The following is a 27,466-nucleotide window of genomic DNA, read 5'->3' as shown; positions in this document are numbered from 1 at the left end:
AATAATAACTCTCTTATCCTCCTTTCTACATTTCTGGGATTAAAAGAGTTATAATTAACTGGATTGAAATGATCCGTAAGGGTTGAATGTGTCTTATCTACTTTTGTTTTCCTAACACCTTGGAAAGAGAATCTGCGCATCAAAGTGCTCTTTATGATAAAATACCAGACAATTAGGACATGGTTTTATCATTATCAGACATTATTAGCAGCATGAGAGCCAGCAACCTCTGACCTCATTTTGAAAGTGGCCAGAGAGTTCATGTCAGGTATCATTCAAAGAGCCAAAGGTGCAGAAGTCTCATGCTGGACCAACGGGGACGTGGATACTCAACAGTGGTTTCATTCCAGGGAGGAGGCCACTTATGAAAGAGAAGGCTTAAAGGAGACTAGAAGATTTGCTTCTTGATTTCTGGGTCCTTTGTCACCAGAGATTTGTGGGGCAAAAGTGCTTTCTCCTTCTCCACACATACGTTAACTTGTCTAGCACACAATCACTTGTCACTTTTTCTGGCCTTTGCCTGTGCTGATTGAGGGGGGAAGGCAGACAGAGAGGGGACAGGGGTAACACTTCTGGTATGCAAAAATCTTACAGTGAATATAAAGATTTGTCAACACCCTTCAAGGTTGCCAACAGATTGGCCAGATCTGTATTCTATGTTTTTTTATATTCAAAGCACTTATTTCAGTTCCAACATACAAAATCTAAAACTTTTAAATGAGAAGTTAAAGCTCAAATTTGAGGTCACTATGGGGGAAATATTCTGTGCTATTTTTACTGTTTCAGTATTTTAGTTTCACTTTTCTACTCTTCGTCACTCCCTGATCTCAAAATGAACAGGTGCACTAAACGTCTTGTTCATGAACATTAACAACTCACAGGAACGCAACTTCCATTCATTAGATGAGTATCCAAATTCATCCCTCTATCACATCGTAGTAGACTGATTAATGACTCCAGAGATATCAGGTCTTAATCCCTCCCTGTACATATTATCTTATATGGAAAAATGACTCTTACAAAAGGAATTAAGCAAAGAATTTGAAATGAGGGGAAATTACGCTGGATTAACCTGGTGGACCCTCCATGCAGTCACAGGTGTCACTATAAGAGAGAGGCAAAATGAAACAGGAGGATCACTTGAGTCCGGGAGGTTGAAGCTGCAGTAGGCTGTGATTGCACTGCTGCACCTGAACCTGAGCAACAGGGTCACACTCTGTCTTAAAAAAAAAAAAAAAAAAAAAAAAAAAAGATAGAGGTGAAGGAAGATTTGACACAGACAGAAGAGGTAACCACAGAGGTAGTTTGGAGTATGTCACCATCAGCACCAGAAGCTGCCCTGGCAGCACTTTGATTTTATCCCAGAAAAACTGATTTCAGACTGCTACTCTCCGGAACTGAGAGAATTAATTCCCGCTGTTCTAAGCCACTCAGTTCATGGGAATTTGTTACAACACCCACAGGAATTAAATACAGATACCTCCACAAAAACTCTCTTGTAGACTAAAAACAAAACAAAACAACTTTGCCAAGTATATTAGCTTGCTAGGGCTGCCATAACAAAATACCACAAACTGGGTGGCTTAAACAACAGAAATTGTTTTTCTCACAATTCTAGAGGCTAGAAGTTTGAGGTCAAGTTGATTTATTTTAGGTTGATTTCTTCTGAGGCCTGTTTCCTTACCTTATAGATGATGCCTTCTTCCTGTGTTCTGACATAGTTTTCTCTCTGTACCTGTCTGTGTCCAAAGCTCCTCTTCTTGTAAGAATGGCAGTCCAATTGGATTAGGGTCCACCAATATGACCTCTTTATACCTAAAATACCTCTTTAAAGGCCTTGTCTCAAAACACAGTCATATTCTAAGACTCTGGGGGTTAGGACCTCAGCATACAAATTTTTTGAAGAGGAGATACAATTAATCCCATAACGCCAAGTAACATCATCTCTGTTGTTACCCATGAGGAATGACCAAAGCCCACAACTTTGCTTAACATCACGCAGCTGATAAGTTGTGAAGCTTGGATTTAAACCCAAGTTGTTCTGACTTCATACGTGAGTCCTAAAAAAGAATATTTGGGGGTAGAATTAGCTTTTGTTGAATGTTATTTTTTATTAGGAAGTTTTAATGAGTCACTTGTTTTCAGTCTGGCTAAGATGAGGTTATCAGCATTAAGGTAGGACACAGGAAGACATTCAGTGAAAATTAAAGAATCAAGAGAAGATAATATAGCTTTCTTAGAAGAATATTGTTTTTTACACTTCACCCCTCTAGTCTTTTGCTTAGTATATTCAATCTAAAGCTGAAGAAGGATGTACAGCCTCAGCAGTCAATTGTTGCAATATAAAAAGAAGTCTACTGTGAAACAATCATTCTAATAGTTGATTTCTTGAAATCTCATTTTTGGGACAAATATAAACATCTACAATGAACCATTTTTTATTTTTAGGAAAAAGTTAAAAATATTGAATTATAGACACATGCACGGGGGCGGAGCAAGATGGCCAAATAGGAACAGCTCCAGTCTCCAACTCCCAGCGCGAGCGGCACAGAAGACTGGTGATTTCTGCATTTTCAACTGAGGTACTGGGGTCATCTCACTGGGGAGTGCCGGACAATCAGTGCTGGTCAGCTGCTGCAGCTGGACCAGTGAGAGCTGAAGCAGGGCGAGGCATCGCCTCACCTGGGAAGCGCAAGGGGGAAGGGAATCCCTTTTCCTAGTCAGGGGAACTGAGACACACAACACCTGGAAAATCGGGTAACCCCACCCCAATACTGCGCATTAAGCAAACTGGCAAACCAGGAGAATATATCCCACAGCTGGCCGGGAGGGTCCCACGCCCACGGAGCCTCCCTCATTGCTAACAGAGCAGTCTGTGGCGATCTAACTGCAAGGCAGCAGTGAGGCTGGGGGAGGGGCGCCCGCCATTGCTGAGGCTTAAGTAGGTAAACAAAGCCGCTGGGAAGCTCAAACTGGGTGGAGCTCACAACAGCTCAAGGAAACCTGCCTGTCTCCGTAGATTCCACCTCTGGGGACAGGGCACAGCTAAAAAACAACAGGGGAAGGAGCAGAGGCCTGTGCAGACGCGAACAACTCAGTCTGACAGATTTGAAGAGAGCAGTGGATCTCCCAACACGGAGGTTGAGATCTGAGAACGGACAGACTGCCTGCTCAAGTGGGTCCCTGACCCCTGAGTAGCCTAACTGGGAGACATCCCCCACTAGGGGCAGTCTGACACCCCACACCTCACAGGGTGGAGTACACCCCTGAGAGGAAGCTTTCAAAGTAAGAATCAGACATGTACACTCGCTGTTCAGCAATATTCTATCTTCTGCAACCTCTGCTGCTGATACCCAGGCAAACAGGGTCTGGAGTGGACCTCAAGCAATATCCAACAGACCTATAGCTGAGGGTCCTGACTGTCAGAAGGAAAACTATCAAACAGGAAGGACACCTATACCAAAACCCCATCAGTACGTCACCATCATCAAAGACCAGAGACAGATAAAACCACAAAGATGGGGAAAAAGCAGGGCAGAAAAGCTGGAAATTCAAAACATAAGAGTGCATCTCCCCCTGCAAAGGAGCACAGCCCATCGCCAGCAATGGATCAAAGCTGGTCAGAGAATGACTTTGATGAGATGAGAGAAGAAGGCTTCAGTCCATCAAACTTCTCAGAGCTAAAGGAGGAATTACGTACCCAGCGCAAAGAAACTAAAAATCTTGAAAAAAGAGTGGAAGAATTGACAGCTAGACTAATTAATGCAGAGAAGGTCATAAACGAAATGACAGAGATGAAAACCATGACATGAGAAATACATGACAAATGCACAAGCTTCAGTAACTGACTCGATCAACTGGAAGAAAGAGTATCAGCGATTGAGGATCAAATGAATGGAATGAAGCGAGAAGAGAAAGGAAAAGAAAAAAGAAGAAAAAGAAATGAACAAAGCCTGCAAGAAGTATGGGATTATGTAAAAAGACCAAATCTACATCTGATTGGGGTGCCTGAAAGTGAGGGGGAAAATGGAACCAAGGTGGAAAACACTCTTCAGGATATCATCCAGGAGAACTTCCCCAACCTAGTAGGGCAGGCCAACATTCAAATTCAGGAAATACAGAGAACACCACAAAGATACTCCTCGAGAAGAGCAACTCCAAGATACATAATTGCCAGATTCACCAAAGTTGAAATGAAGGAAAGAATCTTAAGGGCAGCCAGAGAGAAAGGCCGGGTTACCCACAAAGGGAAGCCCATCAGACTAACAGCAGATCTCTCAGCAGTAACTCTACAAGCCACTAGAGAGTGGGGGCCAATATTCAGCATTCTTAAAGAAAAGAATTTTGAACCCAGAATTTCATATCCAGCCAAACTAAGTTTCATCTGTGAAGGAGAAATAAAATCCTTTACAGATAAACAAATGCTTAGAGATTTTGTCACCACCAGGCCTGCCTTACAAGAGACCCTGAAGGAAGCCCTTAACATGGAAAGGAACAACTGGCACCAGCCATTGCAAAAACATGCCAAAATGTAAAGACCATCAAGGCTAGGAAGAAACTGCATCAACTAACGAGCAAAATAACCAGTTAATATCATAATGGCAGGATCAAGTTCACACATAACAATATTAACCTTAAATGTAAATGGACTAAATGCCCCAATTAAAAGACACAGACTGGCAAACTGGATAAAGAGTCAAGACCCATCAGTCTGCTGTATTCAGGAGACCCATCTCACATGCAGAGACATACACAGGCTCAAAATAAAGGGATGGAGGAAGATCTACCAAGCAAATGGAGAACAAAAAAAAGCAGGGGTTGCAATCCTAGTCTCTGATAAAACAGACTTTAAACCATCAAAGATCAAAAGAGACAAAGAAGGCCATTACATAATGGTAAAGGGATCAATTCAACAGGAAGAGCTAACTATCCTAAATATATATGCACCCAATACAGGAGCACCCAGATTCATAAAGCAAGTCCTTAGAGACTTACAAAGAGACTTAGACTCCTATACAATAATAATGGGAGACTTCAACACTCCACTGTCAACATTAGACAGATCAACGAGACAGAAAGTTAACAAGGATATCCAGGAATTGAACTCATCTCTGCACCAAGAGGACCTAATAGACATCTATAGAACTCTCCACCCCAAATCAACAGAATATACATTCTTCTCAGCACCACATCGCACTGATTCCAAAATTGACCACATAATTGGAAGTAAAGCACTCCTCAGCAAATGTAGAAGAACAGAAATTATAACAAACTGTCTCTCAGACCACAGTGCAATCAAAGTAGAACTCAGGACTAGGAAACTCAATCAAAACCGCTCAACTACATGGAAACTGAACAACCTGTTCCTGAATGACTACTGGGTACATAACGAAATGAAGGCAGAAATAAAGATGTTCTTTGAAACCAATGAGAACAAAGATACAACATACCAGAATCTCTGGGACACATTTAAAGCAGTGTGTAGAGGGAAATTTATAGCACTAAATGCCCACAAGAGAAAGCAGGAAAGACCTAAAATTGACACTCTAACATTGCAATTAGAAGAACTAGAGAGGCAAGAGCAAACACATTCAAAAGCTAGCAGAAGGCAATAAATAACTAAGATCAGAGCAGAACTGAAGGAGATAGAGACACAAAAACCCCTCCAAAAAATCAATGAATCCAGGAGTTGGTTTTTGGAAAAGATCAACAAAATTGACAGACCACTAGCAAGACTAATAAAGAAGAAAAGAGAGAGAAATCACATAGACGCAATAAAAAATGATAAAGGGGATATCACCACCGACCCCACAGAAATACAAACTACCATCAGAGAATACTATAAACACCTCTACGCATATCAACTAGAAAATCTAGAAGAAATGGATAATTTCCTGGACACTTACACTCTCCCAAGACTAAACCAGGAAGAAGTTGAATCCCTGAATAGACCAATAGCAGGCTCTGAAATTGAGGCAACAATCAATAGCTTACCCACCAAAAAAAGTCCAGGACCAGATGGATTCACAGCTGAATTCTACCAGAAGTACTAGTAGGAGCTGGTACCATTCCTTCTGAAACTATTCCAATCAATAGAAAAAGAGGGAATCCTCCCTAACTCATTTTATGAGGCCAACATCATCCTGATACCAAAGCCTGGCAGAGACACAACAAAAAAAGAGAATTTTATACCAATATCCCTGATGAACATCGATGCAAAAATTCTCAATAAAATACTGGCAAACCGGATTCAGCAGCACATCAAAAAGCTTATCCACCATGATCAAGTGGGCTTCATCCCTGGGATGCGAGGCTGATTCAACATTCGCAAATCAATAAATGTAATCCAGCATATAAACAGAACCAAAGTCAAGAACCACATGATTATCTCAATAGATGCAGAAAAGGCTTTTGACAAAATTCAACAGCCCTTCATGCTAAAAACGCTCAATAAATTCGGTATTGATGGAACGTACCTCAAAATAATAAGAGCTATTTATGACAAACCCACAGCTAATATCATTCTGAATGGGCAAAAACTGGAAAAATTCCCTTTGAAAACTGGCACAAGACAGGGATGCCCTCTCTCACCACTCCTATTCAACATAGTGTTGGAAGTTCTGGCTAGGGCAATCAGGCAAGAGAAAGAAATCAAGGGTATCCAGTTAGGAAAAGAAGTCAAATTGTCCCTGTTTTCAGATGACATGATTGTATATTTAGAAAACCCCATTGTCTCAGCCCAGAATCTCCTTAAGCTGATAAGCAACTTCAGCAAAGTCTCAGGATACAAAATTAATGTGCAAAAATCACAAGCATTCTTATACACCAGTAACAGAAACAGAGAGCTAAATCATGAATGAACTTCCATTCACAATTGCTTCAAAGAGAATAAAATACCTAGGAATCCAACTTACAAGGGATGTAAAGGACCTCTTCAAGTAGAACTACAAACCACTGCTCAGTGAAATCAAAGAGGACACAAACAAATGGAAGAACATACCATGCTCATGGATAGGAAGAATCAATATCGTGAAAATGGCCATACTGCCCAAGGTTATTTATAGATTCAATGCCATCCCCATCAAGCTACCAATGAGTTTCTTCACAGAATTGGAAAAAACTGCTTTAAAGTTCATATGGAACCAAAAAAGAGCCCGCATTGCCAAGACAATCCTAAGTCCAAAGGACAAAGCTGGAGGCGTCACGCTACCTGACTTCAAACTATACTACAAGGCTACAGTAACCAAAACAGCATGGTCCTGGTACCAAAACAGAGATATAGACCAATGGAACAGAACAGAGTTCCTCAGTAATAATACCACACATCTACAGCCATCTGATCTTTGACGAACCTGAGAGAAACAAGAAATGGGGAAATGATTCCCTATTTAATAAATGGTGCTGGGAAAATTGGCTAGCCATAAGTAGAAAGCTGAAACTGGATCCTTTCCTTACTCCTTATATGAAGATTAATTCAAGATGGATTAGAGACTTAAATGTTAGACCTAATACCATAAAAACCCTAGAAGAAAATCTAGGTAGTACCATTCAGGACATAGGCATGGGTAAGGACTTCATGTCTAAAACACCAAAAGCAACGGCAGCAAAAGCCAAAATTGACAAATGGGATCTAATTAAACTAAAGAGCTTCTGCACAGCAAAAGAAACTACCACCAGAGTGAACAGGCAACCTACAGAATGGGAGAAAATTTTTGCAATCTACTCGTCTGACAAAGGGCTAATATCCAGAATCTACAAAGAACTCAAAGAAATATACAAGAAAAAAACAAACAACCCCATCAAAAAGTGGGCAATGGATATGAACAGACATTTCTCAAAAGAAGACATTCATACAGCCAACAGACACATGAAAAAATGCTCATCATCACTCGCCATCAGAGAAATGCAAATCAAAACCACAATGAGATACCATCTCACACCAGTTAGAATGGCAATCATTAAAAAGTCAGGAAACAACAGGTGTTGGAGAGGATGTGGAGAAATAGGAACACTTTTACACTGTTGGTGGGATTGTAAACTAGTTCAACCATTATGGAAAACAGTATGGCAATTCCTCAAGGATCTAGAACTAGATGTACCATATGACCCAGCCATCCCACTACTGGGTATATACCCAAAGGATTATAAATTATTCTACTACAAAGACACATGCACACGTATGTTTATTGCGGCACTATTCACAATAGCAAAGACTTGGAATCAACCCAAATGTCCATCTGTGACAGACTGGATTAAGAAAATGTGGCACATATACACCATGGAATACTATGCAGCCATAAAAAAGGATGAGTTTGCATCCTTTGTAGGGACACGGATGCAGCTGGAAACCATCATTCTTAGCAAACTATCACAAGAAGAGAAAACCAAACACCGCATGTTCTCACTCATAGGTGGGAACTGAACAATGAGATCACTTGGACTCGGGAAGGGGAACATCACACACTGGGGCCTATCATGGGGAGTGGGAGGGGGGAGGGATTGCATTGGGGAGTTATACATGATATAAATGATGAATTGATGAGTGCTGACGAGTTGATGTGTGCAGCACACCAACATGGTACAAGTATACATATGTAACAAACCTGCACGTTATGCACATGTACCCTAGAACTTGAAGTATAATAAAAATACATTAAAAAATTGAATTATAATAGTTTGCTTTATTATTCTTAACTAATAATGTCTCTCATATTTATTTCATGAGGTATGAGTATGTTTAGTTTAGTAAGAAACTGCTAGACTGGCTTCCAAAGTGGAGGTACCATTTTGCATTCCCACCAACAATGAGTGCTTTACATCCTCACCAGGATTTATTGTTGTCAGTGTTTTAGATTTTGGCCATTCCAATAGGTGTGTATCAATATCTTGTTTCAATTTGCATTTCCCTGATGCATTCGCCATCTATTTCCTTTTTTGAGCTACTTGTTAAGGTCTTTGGCTCATTTTAAATCAAGTTGTCTGTTTTCTTATTGTTGAGTTTTAAGTATTCTTTATGTATTTGGATAACAGTTCCCTCAGATATGTGTTTTGAAAATTTTTTCTCCATTCTGTAGCTTGTCTTTTCATTCACTTGACAGTGGCATTTGTAGAGCAGAAATTAATCTGAATGAAGTATAGCTTTTCATTTGTGTTTTGGATTGTGCCTTGGGTATTGTAGTCAAAAAGTCATTGCCAAACCCAAGGCGATCTAGATTTTCTTCTATGCTATTTTCAAGGAGAGTTATAATTATGCATTTTAAATTTAAGACTGATTCATTTTGAGTAAATTTTTGTGAAGGGTACAGATTCAGTGATTTCTGTGTGGATGTCCAACTGTTCCAGAACCATTCTTTGAGATGATAATCCTTGCTTCATTTTATTGCCTTTGCTCTTTTATCAAAGATTAGTTGGCTATATTTATGTGGATCTATTTATGGGTTTTCTGTTCCTTCCATTGATCTAGTTGTCCTTTCCTTTACCAATACCACACTGTCTTGATTACTATAGCTTTATAGTAAGTCTTGAAGTTAGATACTATCAGTCTTCTGAGTTTGTTCTTCTCTTTCAATATTGTTTTGGCTATCTTGGTTTTTTTTTTTTTTCTTTTTTTCTTGCCTCTCCATATAAACTTTAAAATTAATTTGTTCATAGTCACAAAATAATAGGTTGGGATTTTACTAAGGATTACAGTGAGCCTATAGATCAGGTTGGGAAGAACTAACATCTTGATAATATTGAGCCTTGCTATCCACAAACGTGGTCTATCTCTCCATTTATTTAGTTATTCTTTGATTTTTCTTCAGTGTTTTGTAGTTTTTCTCATGAAGATATTGTACATATTTTGCTAGGCTTATACCTAAGTATTTCATTTTTGGGGGGTGCTAAGGTAAATGGTATTACATTTTTTATTTTAAATTCTACTTGTTCATTGCTGTTATATTGAAAAGCAATAGACTTTTATATATTAGTCTTCTCTTATAACCTTTCTATAATCTCTTATTAGTTCCAGAAGGGTTTTGTTTTGTCAAATGTTTCAGATTTTCTACATACATGATCATGTCATCTGTGAACAAAGACAGTTTCATTTCTTTTTTCCCAATCTGTATACCTTTTATTTCCTTTTGTTGTATAGCATTAGCTAGGACTTCAAAAACCATGTTGAAAAGGACTGGTAAGAGGGGATATCCTTGCTTTTGTCCTGATCTTAGTGGGAAAGTTCCAAGTTTCTCACCATTAAATATGATGTTAGCTGTAGGGTTTTTGTAGATATCCTTTATCAGGTTGAGGAAGTTCCTCTTTATTTGTAATTTACTAAGAGTTTTTATGAAGAATGGGTGTTGGATTTTGTAAAATGCTTTCTTTTTGCACCTACTGATACGTTCGTGGGATTTTTTTCTTCTTAGGGTCTTCATTTCATGGACAAAAACCACATGATTATCTAAATAGATGCAGAAAAGGCCTTGGATAAAAATCCTCATTCCTTCATGTTAAAAACTCTCAATAAACTACGTATTGAGGGAACATACGTCAAAATAATAAGAGCCATTTATGACAAACTCACAGCCAGTGTCCTTACTGAATGGGCAAAAGCTGAAAGCATTCCCCTTGAAAACCAGCACAAGTGTGCCCTCTCTCCCAACTCCTATTCAACATAGTATTGGAAGTTATGGCCAAGGCAATTGAGCAAGAGAAAAAAATGAAGAGTATTTAAATGGGAAAAGGGGAAGTCAAACTATCTTTATATCTAGAAAACCCATCATCTCAACTCAAAAGCTTCCTAAGCTGATAAGCAACTTCGGCAAAGTCTCAGGATACAAAATCAAAATCAAAGTGTAAAATTTGCTGTACACCAACAACAGACAACAGTCAAGCCAAGAGCCAAATCATGAATGAGCTTTGATTCACAATTGCCACAAAAAGAATAAAATACCTAGGAATACAGCTAACAAGGAAAGTGAAGGACCTCTTCAAGGAGAACTACAAAGCACCGCTCAAAGAAATCAGAGATGATGCAAACAAATGGAAAAACATTCCATGCTCATGGATAGAAAGAATCAATATTATGTAAATGGTCATACTGCCCAAAGCAACTTATAAATTCAATATAAAGCCATTAAATTACCATTGACATTCTTCACAGAATTAGCAAAAACTATTCTAAATGTATATGGAACCAAAAAAGAGCCTGAATACTGAAAGCAATCCTAAGCAAAAAGAACAAAGGTGGAGGCATCAGGCTAGCTGACTTCAAACTATACTGCAGGACTACAAAATAGCATGGTACTGGTACAAAAACAGACAGATAGACCAATGGAAAAGAATAGAGAATCCAGAAGTAAGACTGTACACCTACAACTGTCTCATATTTGACAAACCTGACAAAAACAAGCAATGGAGAAAGTATTCCCTATTTAATAAATGGTGCTGGGAGAACTGGCTAGCCATATGCAGGACGTTGAAACTGGAATCTTCCTTATGCCTTATACAAAAATCAACTCAAGATGGATTAAAGACTTAAATGTAAAACCCCAAACTATGAAAACACTAGAAGAAAACCTGGGCAATACCATTTAGTATATAGACATTGGCAAAGATTTCATGATGAAAACACCAAAAGCAATTGCAACAAAAGCAAAAATTAGCAAATGGGTCTAATTAAACTAAAGAGCTTCTGCACAGCAAAATAACTATCAACAGAGTAAATAGACAACCTACAGAATGGGCAAAAATTGCAATCTATGCATCTGACAAAGGCCTAATATCCAGAATCTATAAGGAACTTAAACAAATGTACAAAAAAAAAGCAACCCCATTAAAAAGTGGGCAAAGGACATGAACAGACACTTCTCAAAAGAAGACATACATGTGGCTAACAAACATGAAAAAAGCCTTCACATCACTAATTATTAGATAAATGCAAATCAAAATCACAATGAGAAACCATCTCACATAATTCACGATGGTGATTATTAAAAAGTCAAAAAATGACGGATGTTAATGAGATTGTGAAGAAAATGGAACACTTTAATACTGTTGGTGGGAGTATAAATTAGTTCAACCATTGTGGAAAACAGTGTGGTGATTCCTCAAAGACAAAGAGGCAGAAATACCATTCTACCCAGCAATCTCATTACTGGGTACATACTCAAAGGAATATAAATCATTTTCTTATAAAGACACACGCAGACACATGTTTATTGCAGCGCTATTTGTAATAGCAGACATAGAATCAACCTAAATGCCCATCAGTGATACACTGGATAAAGAAAATGTACATATACAACATGGAATACTATGCAGCCATAAAAAGGATCAGATCGGCCGGGCGCGGTGGCTCAAGCCTGTAATCCCAGCACTTTGGGAGGCGGAGACGGGCGGATCACGAGGTCAGGAGATCGTAGACCATCCTGGCTAACACGGTGAAACCCCGTCTCTACTAAAAAAAAAAAAAAAAATACAAAAAACGAGCCGGGCGAGGTGGCAGGCACCTGTAGTCCCAGCTACTCGGGAGGCTGAGGCAGGAGAATGGTGTAAACCCGGGAGGCGGAGCTTGTAGTGAGCTGAGATCCGGCCACTGCACTTCAGCCTGGGCGACAGAGCTAGACTCCGTCTCAAAAAAAAAAAAAAAAAAAAAAAAAAAAAAAAAAAAAAAAAAAAAAAGGATCAGATCATGTCCTTTTGCAGGGATATGGATGGAGCTGGAGGCTGTCATCCTTAGCAAACTTACACAGGAACAGAAAACCAAATACTGCATGTTCTCACTTATAAGTGGGAGCTAAATGATGAGAATAAATGGACACATGGCAGGGAACAACACACATTGGGGCCTGTTGGAGAGTAGGGGGAGGGGGAGGGAGAGGATCAGGAAGAATAGCTATTGGATAATGGGCTTAATACATGGATGATCTGTGTAGCAAACCACCATGGCACACATTTACCTGTGTAACAAACCTACATATCCTGCACATGCATCCCTGAACTTAAAATAAAAGTTGAAAATTAAAAAAAAAAAGAGTGATTATGTCAGGGACTATGTGGTGGCTGCGGAGATGATGAAAAGTGTTCAGAGTCTAGATGCATTTTGAGGGTAGGCTTTATTAGCTGGTGGATTAGATGTGAAAGATGAGAGAAGAAAAAGGCATTAGGATGACTCGAGTTTTTGCCTTGAGAAAAAAAAAAAAAAAAGGAAGAATGCCATTTACCGAGATTATAGAAAATAGCCAGTCTGTTTATTCTTACACTATTAATTGACACAATGTCCAGTTAACAAGTTTATTTTATTTTCTGAAAGTTACAGGAGAAGACTTTACTGGTTATGACCTTATATTGCTTTAATGGTCATCTGTAGCCAAAATCATGGACATATATTCTGGGGAGGGTTCTTGGTAAGCCTCCCATTCCTGCTATGAGAGAAACCAGCACGCTCATGCTTCCCAGCAGCACACTGTAATTGCGAAGTGTCAGTGGGGATGTCAGTTTTAGTGTCTCATTAACAGTTGTTAGAGGAAAGAAAGAAGGAAGGAAGGAAGGAAGGAAGGAAGGAAGGAAGGAAGGAAGGAAGGAAGGAAGGAAGGAAGGAAGGAAGGAAGGAAGGAAAGAAGGAAGGGAGGGAGGGGATGAAAAAAAGAACAAAAAATTAGAAACTACGTAGTCCCAGCCTCTAGAAGGCAGAGGCATGAGGTCTACTTAGGGTCCTCTTGAGACAGGTGAAGACTTCTCAGTGTCACAAAATTAATATCACAAAGTGATGTTATGTTAGTATCATGACATCCAAATGTGTGGGCAGGCTGGGCAGAGTGGCTCACGCCTGTAATCCCAGCACTTTGGGAGGCTGAGGCAGGTGGATCACCTGAGGTCAGGAGTTCAAAATCAGCCTGGCCAACATGGGGAAACCCTGTCTCTACTAAAAATACAAAATTAGCGGGACATGGTGGAGTAAGCCTGTAGTCCTAGCTACTTGGGAGGCTGAGGCAGGAGAATCACTTGAATCCAGGAGGAGGAGGTTGCAGTGAGCCAAGATCGTGCCATTGCACTCCAGTCTGGGCAACAAGAGTGAAATTCCATCTCAATAATAATAATAATAATAATGTGTGGGCCGATGTCATCTACATCATAGTTTCAGAGTACAATAAATTCACATTTAAAAACTTTGAAGTACACTGTATCAAAACTTTACTTCATCTTTCATTTTTATGTGATTCAGTTGATAGTCTGGAAGGACAATGACAGTGAGTTCTGTCATGCCACCTGGTGTCCTTAATGATAAAGACTTAGAGTGTATTTGCAAACCCTCAGTTAATGACAGTATTTTTTTTTAATTCTGAGCTTTATTGAGGTATAAGTGACATACAAAATAAAGTACATATTTAAGGTGTATAATGTAATGTTTTGATATACATATACATTCTGAAATGATTACCAAAATCAAGATAATTAACACATCCATCACCTCATAGTGATCCATTTAGCAAATCCTTTAGTAGGTGGCAAAATTGATTTTAAAATCACATTTTTGTCCCCTTGAAATTTTTTCATCTGTAAATGTTCAAGGGCAATCTTTTAATAGAATACAAACAGCTCATTCCTTCTGTGGCTCCAAGCTGGCATTTCAGCATTGGGTTGAAACTTTAGAGCAACATATGAAAATCTCCTGAATAAAGTTGTCAAAGATTATGGTCATCAAAACTTAGTATGATCAAGGAAACTGGTTTTTACATAATATTCTGAATATTTAAACTCCACAGAGCTTTAATAAATGATGTATAAATTAAACATATCAATTTTTTTCTTTTGGTACATGGTCTATGTTATTGCAGATTAGCATCCCAAACCCAAAATCACAAGTTTGAAATATTTCAAACTCTGAAACATTTTGAGCACTGATATAAGGCTCAAAGGATATGCATTTTGGATTTAAGATGCTTAACCAGTAAGCATATAAAGCAAATATTCAAAAATCTGAAAACCAAGACACTTCTGGTCCCAAGCATTTTGGATATGGGATACTCAACCTGTACCATGGTAAATGGTTAGTTCTTCCGTGGCTTATGCCAGTGGTTCTTGATTTAAGCCCCAGGAGATATTGGAAATATCTGGAAACATTTTTGGTTGTCAAAGCTTGGGGATGGACTGTGTTTCTGGCATCTAATGGGTAGAGGCCAGGGATGCTACTCAATCTTATAATGCATAGGACAGGCCCCAGAAGAAAGAATTGCCTGGCCCAAAATATCAATCAGTAGTGCTGAGGTTGAGAATTCTTGACTTAGGCCATAGCCATTCCACAGCTCAAATCACAGTTGCATTCCTTTAGTTGAACCTTACAGTTCAGTTGTTTTACTCAATATTTGAATGCTGAAGGAAGATTGGCCCTCTAGGGTTGTATTTCTAGAACAGGGAGAATGTAGTACTTTGAGGTTGCATGCTTTAGAATTAGTCATTATGTGAGTTGGAAGACCATATGATTCTTTATTAGAAGTTGGCAAGTGTGCCAGATTAGACTTTCACCCAAGAACATCATGAGGGTTAATGAGAGGTTTTTAAAAGATAATAGTTATCTTTGTTTCATGTTTAACAACTTTATGCATTCTCTGGTCATTCCAGCTCCATGGAGAGGTCTTCAGATGAGTTTCAATTACAGCCCACAATTCCAGATGCTACAACATTTTAACTATGGCTGCCAGCTATCAGTAAGATTCACAGGCCTGGAGTACAACATTCTTTACAATGTGTGCTTCATATTTTGAAGACCACCTGTCTCATTTTCATCTACAATTGGCTCTGCCAAAGTTTTGCATGCTAAATGATATTTTTCAAAATAAGCTTTTGTGCTACTTTAAAAATATTTCAAAAATATCTTTGAGACACAATTCATATACCATAAAATTCAGCCATTTAAAGTGTACAAGTCAACGGTTTTTAGTAGATTCACAAATTTGTGCAACTATCACTACAGTCTAAATTTAGAACATTTTCATTACTCCATAAAGAAACCCCATGCCCCTTAGCAGTCACTCCAGTTCCTCTCCTAGTCCTAAGCAACTACTAATGTAATTTCTGTCTCTAAAGATTTGCCTGTTCTCACCAGGAGTGGTGATGTATACGTGTAGTCCCAGCTACTTGAGGAGGCCAAGGCAGGAGGATCGCTTAAGTCCCAGAGTTTGAGCCTGCAGTGAACTATGATACTGCTACTGCACTCCCATCTGGGTGACAGAGTGAGAACCCATCTCTAAAAAATAAATAAATAAATAAATAAATAAGTAAATAAATAAAGATTTGTCTATTCTAGACGTTTCATATAAACAGAAATATACAGTATTTTGGGACTTTTTTTTCCACTTAGCATAATGTTTTTAAGGTTTATCCATGTTTTTTTTTTGTACAAATCATATTCCATTAGAAGTATAACCATATGTGGTTTGTCCATTTATCAATTGATGGGCATTTGGGTTGTTTCCACATTTGCCTACTATAAATGATGCTGCTATAAATACTCACATATAAGTTTTTATATGAAGACATGTTTTCATTTCTCTCCGTTATTATTATAGGCTGAACTGTGGCTCCAAAATGAATTCCTTTGACTCTATGCCTCACATCCAACTTCACGCTCTGCCCCTGTGGCTTTGTAGGGCACAACCCCCTTTCTAGATGCTTTCATGGGCCTGTATTGAGTGCCTGTGGCATGATGCAAGTTGTTAGTGGATCTACCATTCTGCACTCTGGAGGATGGTGGGCCCTCTACTCACAGCTCCACTAGGCATTGCCTCAGTGGGAACTCTGTGTGGGGGCTCCCACATATTTCTCTTCTGCACTGCCTTAGCAGAGGTACTCCATGAGGGCTCTGCCCTGCAGCACACCTCTGACTGGACATCCAGGTGTTTCCATACATCCTCTGAAATCTAGGAGGAGGTTCCCAATCCTCAGTTCTTGACTTTTGTGCACCTGCAGGGCCAACACCATGTGTAAGCTGCCAACACTTGGGGTTTGCACGGGGCCTGTAGCCCCATCGTTTTGGTCAATTTCTTTCATTTGGAATGGGTGTATTTACCCATTGCCTCTGAAACAATGGCCTGAGCTGTATGTTGGCCCCTTTTGCCATGGCTGTGACATAGGGCACCAAGTCCTGAGATTGCACAAAGCAGCAAGGCCCTGGGCCTAGCCCGTGAAAACATTTTTTCTCCTAAGCCTCCAGGCCTGTGATGGGAGGGGCTGCCATGAAGATGTCTGTCATGTCTTGGAGACATTTTCCCTATTGTCTTGGTGAGTAACATTTGGCTCCTCATTACTCATGTAAATTTCTGCAGCCAGCTTGAATTTCTCCACAGAGGTTTTTCTTTTCTATTGCATCATCAGGCTGCAAATTTTCCAAATGTTATGCTCTTTAAAACATAAGTTCCAATTCCAAACCATATCTTTGTGAATGAATAAAACTGAATGCTTTTAAGAGCACTCAAGTCACATCTTGAATGCTTTGCTGCTTAGAAATTTCTTCCATCAGATACCCTAAATCATTTCTCTCAAGTTCAAAGTTCTGCAGATCTCTAGGGCAGGGACAAAATGCAGCCAGTCTCTTTGTTAAAGCATAGTAGAAATCACCTTTGCTCCAGTTCCCAATAAGTTCTTCATCTCCCTCTGAGACCACTTCAGCCTGGACTTCATTGTCCATATCACTATTAGCATTTTGGTCAAAACCATTCAACAAGTCTCTAGGAAGCTCCAAACTTTCCCACATCTTCATGTCTTCCTCTGAGTCCTCCAAACTGTTTCAACCTCTGCCTATTATCCAGTTCCAAAGTTGCTTCCAAATTTTTTGGTATCTTAATAGCAGTACCCCACTCTACTGGTACCAATTTACTGTATTAATCCATTTTCATATGGCTATGAAGAAATACCTAAGACTGGGTAATTTATAAAGAAAAAGAGGTTTAATGGACTCACAGTTCCACATGGCTAGAGAGGCCTCACAGTCATGGCAGAAGGTGAGTGAGGAGCAAAGGCACATCTTACATGGTGGCAGTCAAGAGGGCATGTGCAGGGGAACTGCCCTTTATAAAACTATCAGAATGAGACTTATTCACTATCATGAGAACAGCATGGGAAAACCTGACCCCATGATTCAATTACCTCCCTCTAGGTCCCTCCCATGACATGTGGGGATTATGAGAGCTACAATTCAAGATGAAATTTGGATGGGGACACAGCCAAACCACATTATTGTTCTTCAGCACTTTGTCAAATGGCAAATGTTGACTTGATTCTAAGTTCCGTGTATTTTGAAATTCTCTTTTACGGGCTGTCACAGTGCAAAGATATATCTGACTGAAACATAATAGGTGATATGGTTTGGGTGTGCCTCACCCAAATTCCATCTTGAATTTTAGTTCCCATAATAATCTCCATGTGTCATGGGAGGGACCTGGTGGGAGGTAACTGAATCACGGGGGCAGCTTTTTGAATAAGTCTCATGATATCTGATGGTTTTAAGGGCAGTTCCCCTTCACAGCTCTCTTGTCTGCTGCCATGTAAGAGGTACCTTTGCTCCTCCTTCACCTTCTCAGCCATATGGAACTTTCAGTCCATTAGACCTCTTTTTCTTTATAAATTATCCAATCTGGGTATGTCTTTATTAGCAGTGTGGGAATGGATAAATAAAATAGGAATGTAGTTATTAATAATGGGTGTAAATTTATATTTCAGATTTTCTTGATAATCCAGAATTTTCATTGTATGACAGCTTGACAGATCTGATCAGTCTTCATTGTTTTTACCTAGTCACATAGCTAACAGAACTCAGTAGTCAGTTGTAAAAGTATCAGCTGTGCTATTATTTTGTTGTTTTCTGGCATTATTACTATTATCTTTGATACAAGGATTCTTTGTAGGAGCAATCTTTTAATGTCACTTGTTCGAGAAAGTGAGTTTAAAGCTAGAGAGTATAATCTGCAATTACTCATGTAATCATGCACATGGAAACAACAATACACTCCGAGTAAATAAATGAGAGTCCAATTACTCTCCTTTCTTAGTGATTAGCTCCTGTCTCCATTTATAGGTGACATGTGACTGATAAGTGGATGAGAATAAGGGTGTTGGTGTTGATCTGCAGATTTCATAAGAAAAAGCTCATGAAAGGCATCACATGGCAGCAAAAAGCAGAAAGCAAGAGATGGAGAGAGAGAGAGGAGGGAAGTGCCAGATTGTTTATACAAGCAGTTCTCATGGGAAATAACAGAGTAAGAACTCACTCATTATCACACATATGGTAACAAGTCATTCATGAGAGTTCCAACCCCATAACCAAAATCCTTCCACCAGGCACCACTTCCAATATTGGGGATCGAATTTCAATGTGAGATTTGGAAAGGGCAAATATCCAAACGATATCACCCACCCAAGGTTTTTTTTTTTTTTTTTTTTTTTTTGAGACAGTCTTGCTCTGCAGCCCAGGCTGGAGTGCAGTGGCATGATCTAGCTCACTGCAGCCTCCACCTCTCTGGTCCAAGCAATTCTTGTGTCTCAGCATCTGGACTACAGACATGGGCCACCATTCCCAGCTAATTTTTGTATTTTTAATAGAGAAAGGGTTTTCACATGTTGGCCAGACTAATCTCAAACTCTTGGCCTCAAGCAATCTGCCCACTTGGGCCTCCCAAGGTTCTGGGATTCCAGGTGTGATGTGAGCCATCACGCCTAGCCAACCTCTCTTTCTCTCTCTTTTTATTTTCACAACCTTTATTCTTTACGTGTTTAGGTCATGGCTAAATATTTTTGGGTATTTTTTTTTAGAAACATTATCGTGCTGTTTAAAAGTGGCAGCATAAACAGTATCACCATTTGCTGAGCAAAAATCTGATAGTTTGGGTACCTTCTTTTGTACATTTGAAAGTCTTCCCCAAGGGTGGTGTACCGGTCACAATTCAGAGAAAAAAAAAAACAAAAAACAGTAGCTGCAATAAATTAAGGGATCTATCCCAAAGAATTGGCTTACATAATTGTAGGAGTTGGCTAGACAAGTCTGAAATCTGGAGGGCCAGCCATCAGGCAGGGCAGGCTGGCACACAGAGGAATGAGCTGAAGCTGCTGTCCATGGGCAGCATTTCTTCTGGGAAGCTCCACTCTGTTACTAAACCCTTCCAATGACTGAATAAAATCCTCCAGGTTATCTAGGATTATCTCTCTTATTTAAAATAGGCTGATTAAGGATGTTAATCACATCTACAAAATATTTTCTCAGCAACACAGAGATTAGTGTTTGATTGAACAAATGGATTACAGCCTTACCAAGTTGATAGATAAAACTGACCATTACAGGTGACAATTATCTCTTTGGTCACAAAGCACAGAACATCACTGTCCACTTTACGTTCATATGGAGACAGGGTTTGGTTTAAAAAGCTACCATACGCAACCTTAACCATTTAATTTTTTTTCAAACAAAGCATAAGGCACAAAATTAAATCAAACTCCTTGTTATACTAAGTCCACCAGATTTCCCCTCCCTTCCTCCCTCCCTCTCTTCCTCCTTCCCTCCTCCTAAAATGAAGTGATCCTCCCACCTCAGCCTCCTGGTAGCTGTGATTACAGGCATCCGCCACCATGCCCAGCTAATTTTCTTATTTTTACTAGAGATGGGGTTTCACCATGTTGCCCAGATTGGTCTTGAGCTCCTGGACTCAAGTGATTCACCCACCTTAGCCTCTCAAAGGGGTGGAATTACAGGTGTGAGCCAATGCACCTGCTGTGGGTAGATTTCTTTCTACAAATGTGCATATAGCACCTTGATACGAACTTGGCTGGAAAAAATTATGCCAATTCCTTGCCTTGTTCTTGATGGAGAGAAACTGAAGATGATACAAGCGATCAATGTTTCTCAAACTTTTGGGGCTCAAGAATACTTTATATGCTCCAAAATGATTAAGGACTCTATTAAGACTTTGCTTTTGTTTATATGGGTTATATCCACAACTATTTACCTTATTAGAAATTAAAACTAAGCAATATAAAAATATTAACTAGAAATAATAAACCTATTACATGTTAACATATAATAACACACTGTGAAATGAAAAATAACTATTTTCTAAAATAAAACAAAGACTTAAGTGAAAAGAATGGCATTGTTGTACAATTTTGCAAATCTCTTTAAAGTTCCCTAACTGAAGGCAACCAGCTTCTCATGTATCAGCTTTGTTAATAAATGTGTTGAGTATGTTGTTTTCATTGACACATATGAAGAAAATCCTAGGGCCTTTCAGACTGCTTAGGCTTGGAGATCCCTAAGGATCACACTTGGAAACTGATGGCCTATGACAATGGGTCCTTTTAGGCCTTGAATCCCTTTAAGAATCTGACAGACAATATGAAACTCTGTCTCTAGGAAGCTGCTGGAAGGTACACAATGTTGGGAGTTTGCCCTTTGAAGCTCACCTGTGGACCTTCTTTCCCTCCATAAGTCCACTGACTCCAGTTAGGAATGCTTGGGCAGTAGTCTGATAAGTGTCCTTTTTATGTAATGGTGGATAAATTGCTTTTTCCAATGTCTACACATACAGTTTCAAAACCAAAGAGGAAATAAGACTGAAGAAAAGGAAATAAGGAATAATGGAAGAAAGGAAGGGAAAAAGAGAGAGAATTAAAAGGTGGTTTATTGTAATCCCAGCACGTTGGGAGGCCGAGGCAGGTGGATTGCTAGAACCCAGTAGTTCTAGACCAGCCTGGGCAACATGGCAAAACCCTGTCTCTACAAAAAGATAAACAGGTGTGGTGGTGCATGTCTGTAGTCCCAGCTACCCGGGAGGCTGAGGTGGGGACATCACCTGAGCCTGAGAAGTTGAGGCTGCAGTGAGCTGTCATGGCACTTCACCCTGGACAACACAGACTGTGTCTCAAAAATAATAATAATAATAATAATAATAATAATAATAATAAAAATAAAAAATAAAAAAGGTGGTTTACTCAGTAGAGATCTTTATCTTGCTTGAAAGGCCAAAGCCATTTTAAGAAGGAAACTTGCTAAATCTTCTGCTGTATGCATAAAGAGTAATCCCTTAAAAATAAATCACTGCGTAAACGAGATGACTGCTTGAGTCATCATTAACAACTTATTAAAAAGACAGAAGTGCCTCTTACAGAGGTGTAAAGTTTTACTTGCACCCTATCATGCTGGTAGAAAACCTGGGAAGGCAAATCTGAGTGCAGGGTAGAAAATGGTCAGTTGCAGAATATAAACATTAACATGATTATAATTATGGACTTGAGAAGTGAAAAGCACTGGGGAAGTTTTAGGTAAATACAACATTCCACACTGATGCTTTCACAGTTTAATAGCGGAATCACTTATAAACATTCTGATAAAGATCAGAAACTAAAATGCATTCCTGTTTAAAACACAGATTTGCATTTACTAAAGAAGACATGATTCTGGAACAAAGGAAAAATACACTCAACGTTATCAACAGGCAATGATGCTCTCCGTCAATGGAAATTTTTACAAAGGCTCTGGAAAAATAACTGGAGATAGCAGTTGTTTGATTATGGGAAGTCAAGAGAACAGAAGAGGCATGAGGTGCCTTATGAATCTGGGTAAAGCATTAGGGACATGATGCGGTAAATGTTAAATAGTCTTGGCAGAAAATGACCACAGGTAACTTCAGTAAGTATATCCTAAATAAATAATAAAATGTACAGAAATGATTTCTAAGGAAATTTGAGCACAAATGTTTGCTCCTTAGAACACTGGAAGGGTCAGTGATCAGAACTGTGCGCACATACAAATCACAGGTCTGGAAAGACCCCCTAGATCGAAAATGTGTCTTTGGACAAGTCGCTCCTCTAATATGCTCTCTAGGCAGGTGTGGAGCATTAAAAACAAGTTTACTGGAGAGACAAAGATAACAATAGGGTTTGGAAAGGCAGACCATTTAAAAAAGGCTGATTTTTTGATAGGGAGAGAAAAAGTTATTGATTTAATAATAGTAGTCACCTATACAAAGATCATTATACAGATAATGGAGGCTTTTTTTTTAAATTTCTATTTTGCAGGAAAAGAAGCATAAGCTGCAATAAAAATTTGGTTTCAAGATAACAAAGTCAGTCCCCAAAAATCAGTATTGAGAGTCACTGCCATTAAATGAAGAAGATACAAGGATGGTGTGGGGATCTTCACTCTTCAGAGATGAGCTATACATGCCCCTGAAAGGCTGTCTGAGGGCAGGAGAAGGATGGAGATGACAACTCTGGCCTCTGCCAAGTACTTGTGCTATTTTCTGGATGTGATACTATCTGTTTTGTAACTCAGAGGCAACACCACATACTTAGCACAAGGCTCGAACTCCCTTTGGGGTTATCAATTACTTACATAGCCTTCCTCTAAGGGAAGGCTTGCAAATGGTTCATATTCAACCCTTACATGTGATAAGCATTCATGTGGGCTTCACAATGTAACAGAGGTACACAGGGATTCTTGTAAACAGAAAATTTTATAAACAGTTAACTGATCTCACTTTGAAGAAGTCTTAATGACTAGATGCCCTTTATCAGAGTAGACAGGCTTAAAATGCATTGCTTGTAGTATTCTGTTGTAATGCCTTTTTTTTTTGTTTTTGCATTGGTTTTTAATTCATTTAATTGGTTTAAATTCTTTTTTTTTACATTTCATTTTTGCATTTGTATGCCAGTTAAAAAGTATGAAATGGCACACTGTGGGATTTTGTTTACCTAAATTCTAGAAAGATTGAAAGACACCTTTTATTTGAATTAAGTAAGCCTGAGGTTATTCAGCATGAGTGATCTCTGCATTTCTGAAAGGTTATCTTGTCGTTTAATAAACACAAATAACTTAAGCACACTGGAAGAGCTATTAAATGAGAGCAGGAGATTAAAACGACATGATTTCTTACTTTGTCCACCTGAAAGGAGAGCTTGCGTTGGTGATTAATCTTGCACTGTTAAATTCAGTTCCTAAATATTTAGATAAATAGTTGGTCTGATCATTATTTGTAAAGTATTAGTAGTTGCATGTTGAATTATCATGTTAAGATTTTTAGTTTGTTGTTCATGTGACATGAAAGATAACAATTCCTAAAACTGAATGCATGGCTTATTCAGCTCAGGTCACATACAAATAGAAACACTGATGCTGCAATAAACACAGTAAAGTTATCCTGGTTTGAAGCAAAATGGCTGTGAAGTAAGGTATATACACTTTTGTATGTATCTTTTCAGTTCTAGTAAACTCATCTGGAATCAAGTAACAGAAAATGATTCTCCAGGTCCAAACACATCTAAGTTTAATGACTGGGGCTATTCTAACAATTGTGGCTATCTCATTTTTTCTCACTAGTTCATTAGCATAGCACCCATTTAAGAACAACTACTTATAAACATAGTAATGTTTCAGAGGCTATAAAATAATAGAGGAAGAAAACTTAAAAAATCCTTTGTTTGTAGCCAAGAAAATGTGAGGATCAGATTTGTATTTGTTTTGAACAATTGGAAACTGTCACAATTGTTTTTAAGATGTAACAAATGTATATAAAATATGGGATTCTGTAGTATTAGCCATTTTGATATATTTTGTTGAAAGAAAAAATCAAAAAACCCTATATGTTCTAAGGCTCAGAAATCAAAGAATTCCACAATTTTCATTTCCACTAAAATATTTATTTAATTGATATCTTACAGAAATAAATAAAAACAGTTTTTGTCTAATACAGATAATTTTTATATATATATGTAATTTGTTTTTACAAAATTGAAGCATATCAAATTGTTTTCTCTAAAACATAGCTCAGAAAGGAATAGTAGAAAATAAACACAAAGAAATACTGAAGTAGTCTCATTTTTAAATTATAAGCATGGGCCTTCTGAATCTCAGTATGACATGTTATTAGTAAAAGAATGTAAGATATGGAGTCAGGGTACCTGGGCTCCACTGTTTACTTGCTACATGTCCTAAGAAAGTTTCAATGTATCTGAACTTCAGTTCTCTACCTTTAAAACAGGAATGATATTAATTGTATCAACTTCACAAGATTGTTGGGCAAATTAAACATGTAAATGTACAGGAAAGCTCTTTTTAATATGTAAAGAGCTATAAAAATAAGTTTGATTTAATTTCATATAAAAGAATCAATGCATACCTCCTTTTAACTGAAGAATAAGCACCAAAAGCATGTGTGTGTTTTCTTCAGTTGAATTACATCACTCTATAAACCTAGAGTAAGAAAATGCACCTTAACTGAGCACCAAAGCCTCTCGGACAAATGGGATCCAGGGGATGGTTCTATGAGTTTGCCAGGCAGCTAACTAGGAGCTAATAAGTCCTGAGGGTCAAAAAAGGTCCTTTAAAACTCTGAAGGCTCAAAGAAAAGGAAGCCAAACAAGAACATTTGTATTACATCAAATGGCTAGGATATAACAAGCTACTCCTTATTCAGCAATTTCAAAGTCCATTAATTCCTCACAGAAGAAGAACACTTGGTTATTAGCACTTGCAACGATTCGCTTATGTGAACATGGCATTCTCTTGTTCAAAAGGTCAAAGACTCGTGCTTAAGGGAGGAACAACTGGAGTGAAATAACAACTCTACCATGAATTCAGATATCACTGGCTAAAAAGTTCTAGTTACACAAGAACATGGGAGAGAAAAAGAATCCAAGACATCAGTATAATAATGATTGAAACAAAACCCTGCCATATTTCCATGTTATAATAACACAAAATCATAAAAACTGCAATATTTACAGATACATCAATCTTACAACATATAAAAACTTTAACAATAAGAAAAATTAAGAGTAGAGAAAGCAGATAATTTTAAGGTAATCATTAATACATTAAAAAAATCTATTTGGAGTCAACTGTCTACACTAACACCACTTTACACATAATAGAAGTATGAATATTTTCATTGTTTTTGTTTTCAGTAGCAAGATGCAGAAGAAAGAAATAACTGTCTAACATTAACTTATTCTAAGGAGTTGTATTATTGCAAAATTACTAGTTGTAAAGTTATGGTATAAGCCTACTCAAAAAATGAATTAATGTAATTCACCATCTACTTAAAATATTACTAACAAGATACTGGTGAATCATGTGCTAAAGATACTGAAGGCCCTTCCAAAAACTGAGATCTATGTTGGTTGAATATACCAGGTCATATAAAACTAGACTAGTTTACTTTCTTATTCCAACTCTTTTTATGACTGATCTTATCATAAGAAAAGTACACATTACCTCTCTTAATTCCCTTGCATCGTCAGATATAGATATTATTTGGGACAAAAAATAAATATTTTATTAGGAGTGTAAAATTAAAAATCTTTATAGATCTTCTGAAAACAGTATATTGAAAAGGACTCAGTAAGTACTAGGCCACTGTATAACCAGAACAAGAAACAAATTCATTCAACTAGAAACAGTGGTAACTGTTATCTACTGGGTTTTTAAAACTTGTAACTTTGCTCTACAGCTATGAAAGTTTATTAATACACTAAAGTCCATGGAATGAATCAAGTGTAGTTCATTCAAGCTCTTCAGTTTCTTTGGTAAACAGGTCTGCCAGGTCAGCCACGGTCAAGACGGAAGCCTCTGAATGCTTCACTGATGAGTTCGTGTGACTGCAAGGTTTTCCAAATGAGCACAGTGAGAAAGAAACCCCAAGCCATCAGTGATTGTATTTGTAGTAATACGAACTAGACACATATTTTTTCTTAAGTTTTTGTAACTGGGCTATAAGAAACTCCCAGAGGAAAGCAAGTGATAAGATCATTGTTATAACTTGTCAAAACTAGTGAAGACTTCTATATATTACGTTTAGGGTTTGTCAAAATGTTTTTTTCTCTGTGCAATTAACAGAACAAAGAACAAAACTCTTGACAACTGCTACTAAGGCTCTCACCTTACAAATTACCTTCTTACCACCTAAAGTTAAACTGTTTCAAGAGAATTTCAAACAACTCATAACTGCTTATTTTATTAAAACAACCTAAATAAAAATCACTGAAGTCTGATACACAAGGAAACAAGAACTTTAAAAAGCCTTCATGTTTTAGGTAAAAAGGCTCCTGTGGAAGCCTCTTTCCTTCCCAGAAACCATCAATGGAAGAAAATTTGTGGTTTCAAATTGCTTCTTTGCTATGTGACAATCCCTTCTAAGGCAATCATCTTTTCCCTGGGTACCTTCCAATCCTACCGACCTCCTAAAGATGTAGAAAGATTTATGTTTTCAAAAAGATTTAAATAAATTATAGCATAAATATTAGAGTGTTCTATGATTCCAGAGTCAAGCTTTTAAAATTAAGACTGGTTTGGTCTCTCTGCTTTTGTTCTGTCTTTGGATTGACACCACAATTAATCTTAACCAATCAAGTTTTTTTTTTTTTTTTCCCCAGGGACACAGTCTTGCTCTGCTGCCCAGGCTGGAGTGCAGTGGCATGATTTTGGCTCACTGCAACCTCCACCTCC

At 38.2% G+C, this 27,466-nt stretch overlaps 1 protein-coding gene and 1 long non-coding RNA gene across 13 annotated transcripts in view; one reads left to right on the top strand and one right to left on the bottom strand.

The window, feature by feature from the left end:
* The window catches only part of LOC115896919, a 77,451-nt gene extending 50,564 nt beyond the window's left edge, over positions 1-26,887 (top strand). Inside the window, exon 3 of the long non-coding RNA XR_004056838.1 lies at positions 23,041-26,887. This is a non-coding gene — a long non-coding RNA (uncharacterized LOC115896919). The remainder of the gene's footprint in view (positions 1-23,040) is intronic.
* Positions 24,639-27,466, bottom strand: part of SHPRH (SNF2 histone linker PHD RING helicase) — an 81,209-nt gene continuing 78,381 nt past the window's right edge. For all 12 annotated transcript variants that reach the window (XM_030928834.1, XM_030928839.1, XM_030928841.1 and 9 more), the window contains one exon: positions 24,639-26,619. In XM_030928834.1, coding sequence (XP_030784694.1) covers positions 26,523-26,619 — 97 coding nt within the window. In that variant the 3' untranslated portion in view covers positions 24,639-26,522. The remainder of the gene's footprint in view (positions 26,620-27,466) is intronic.

Source organism: Rhinopithecus roxellana, chromosome 4 (genome assembly GCF_007565055.1).
Source record: "Rhinopithecus roxellana isolate Shanxi Qingling chromosome 4, ASM756505v1, whole genome shotgun sequence".
NCBI lineage: Eukaryota > Metazoa > Chordata > Mammalia > Primates > Cercopithecidae > Rhinopithecus > Rhinopithecus roxellana.
The sequence above is the reverse complement of the archived record's forward strand: the minus strand, read 5'-3'. Positions and strand labels throughout refer to the sequence as shown.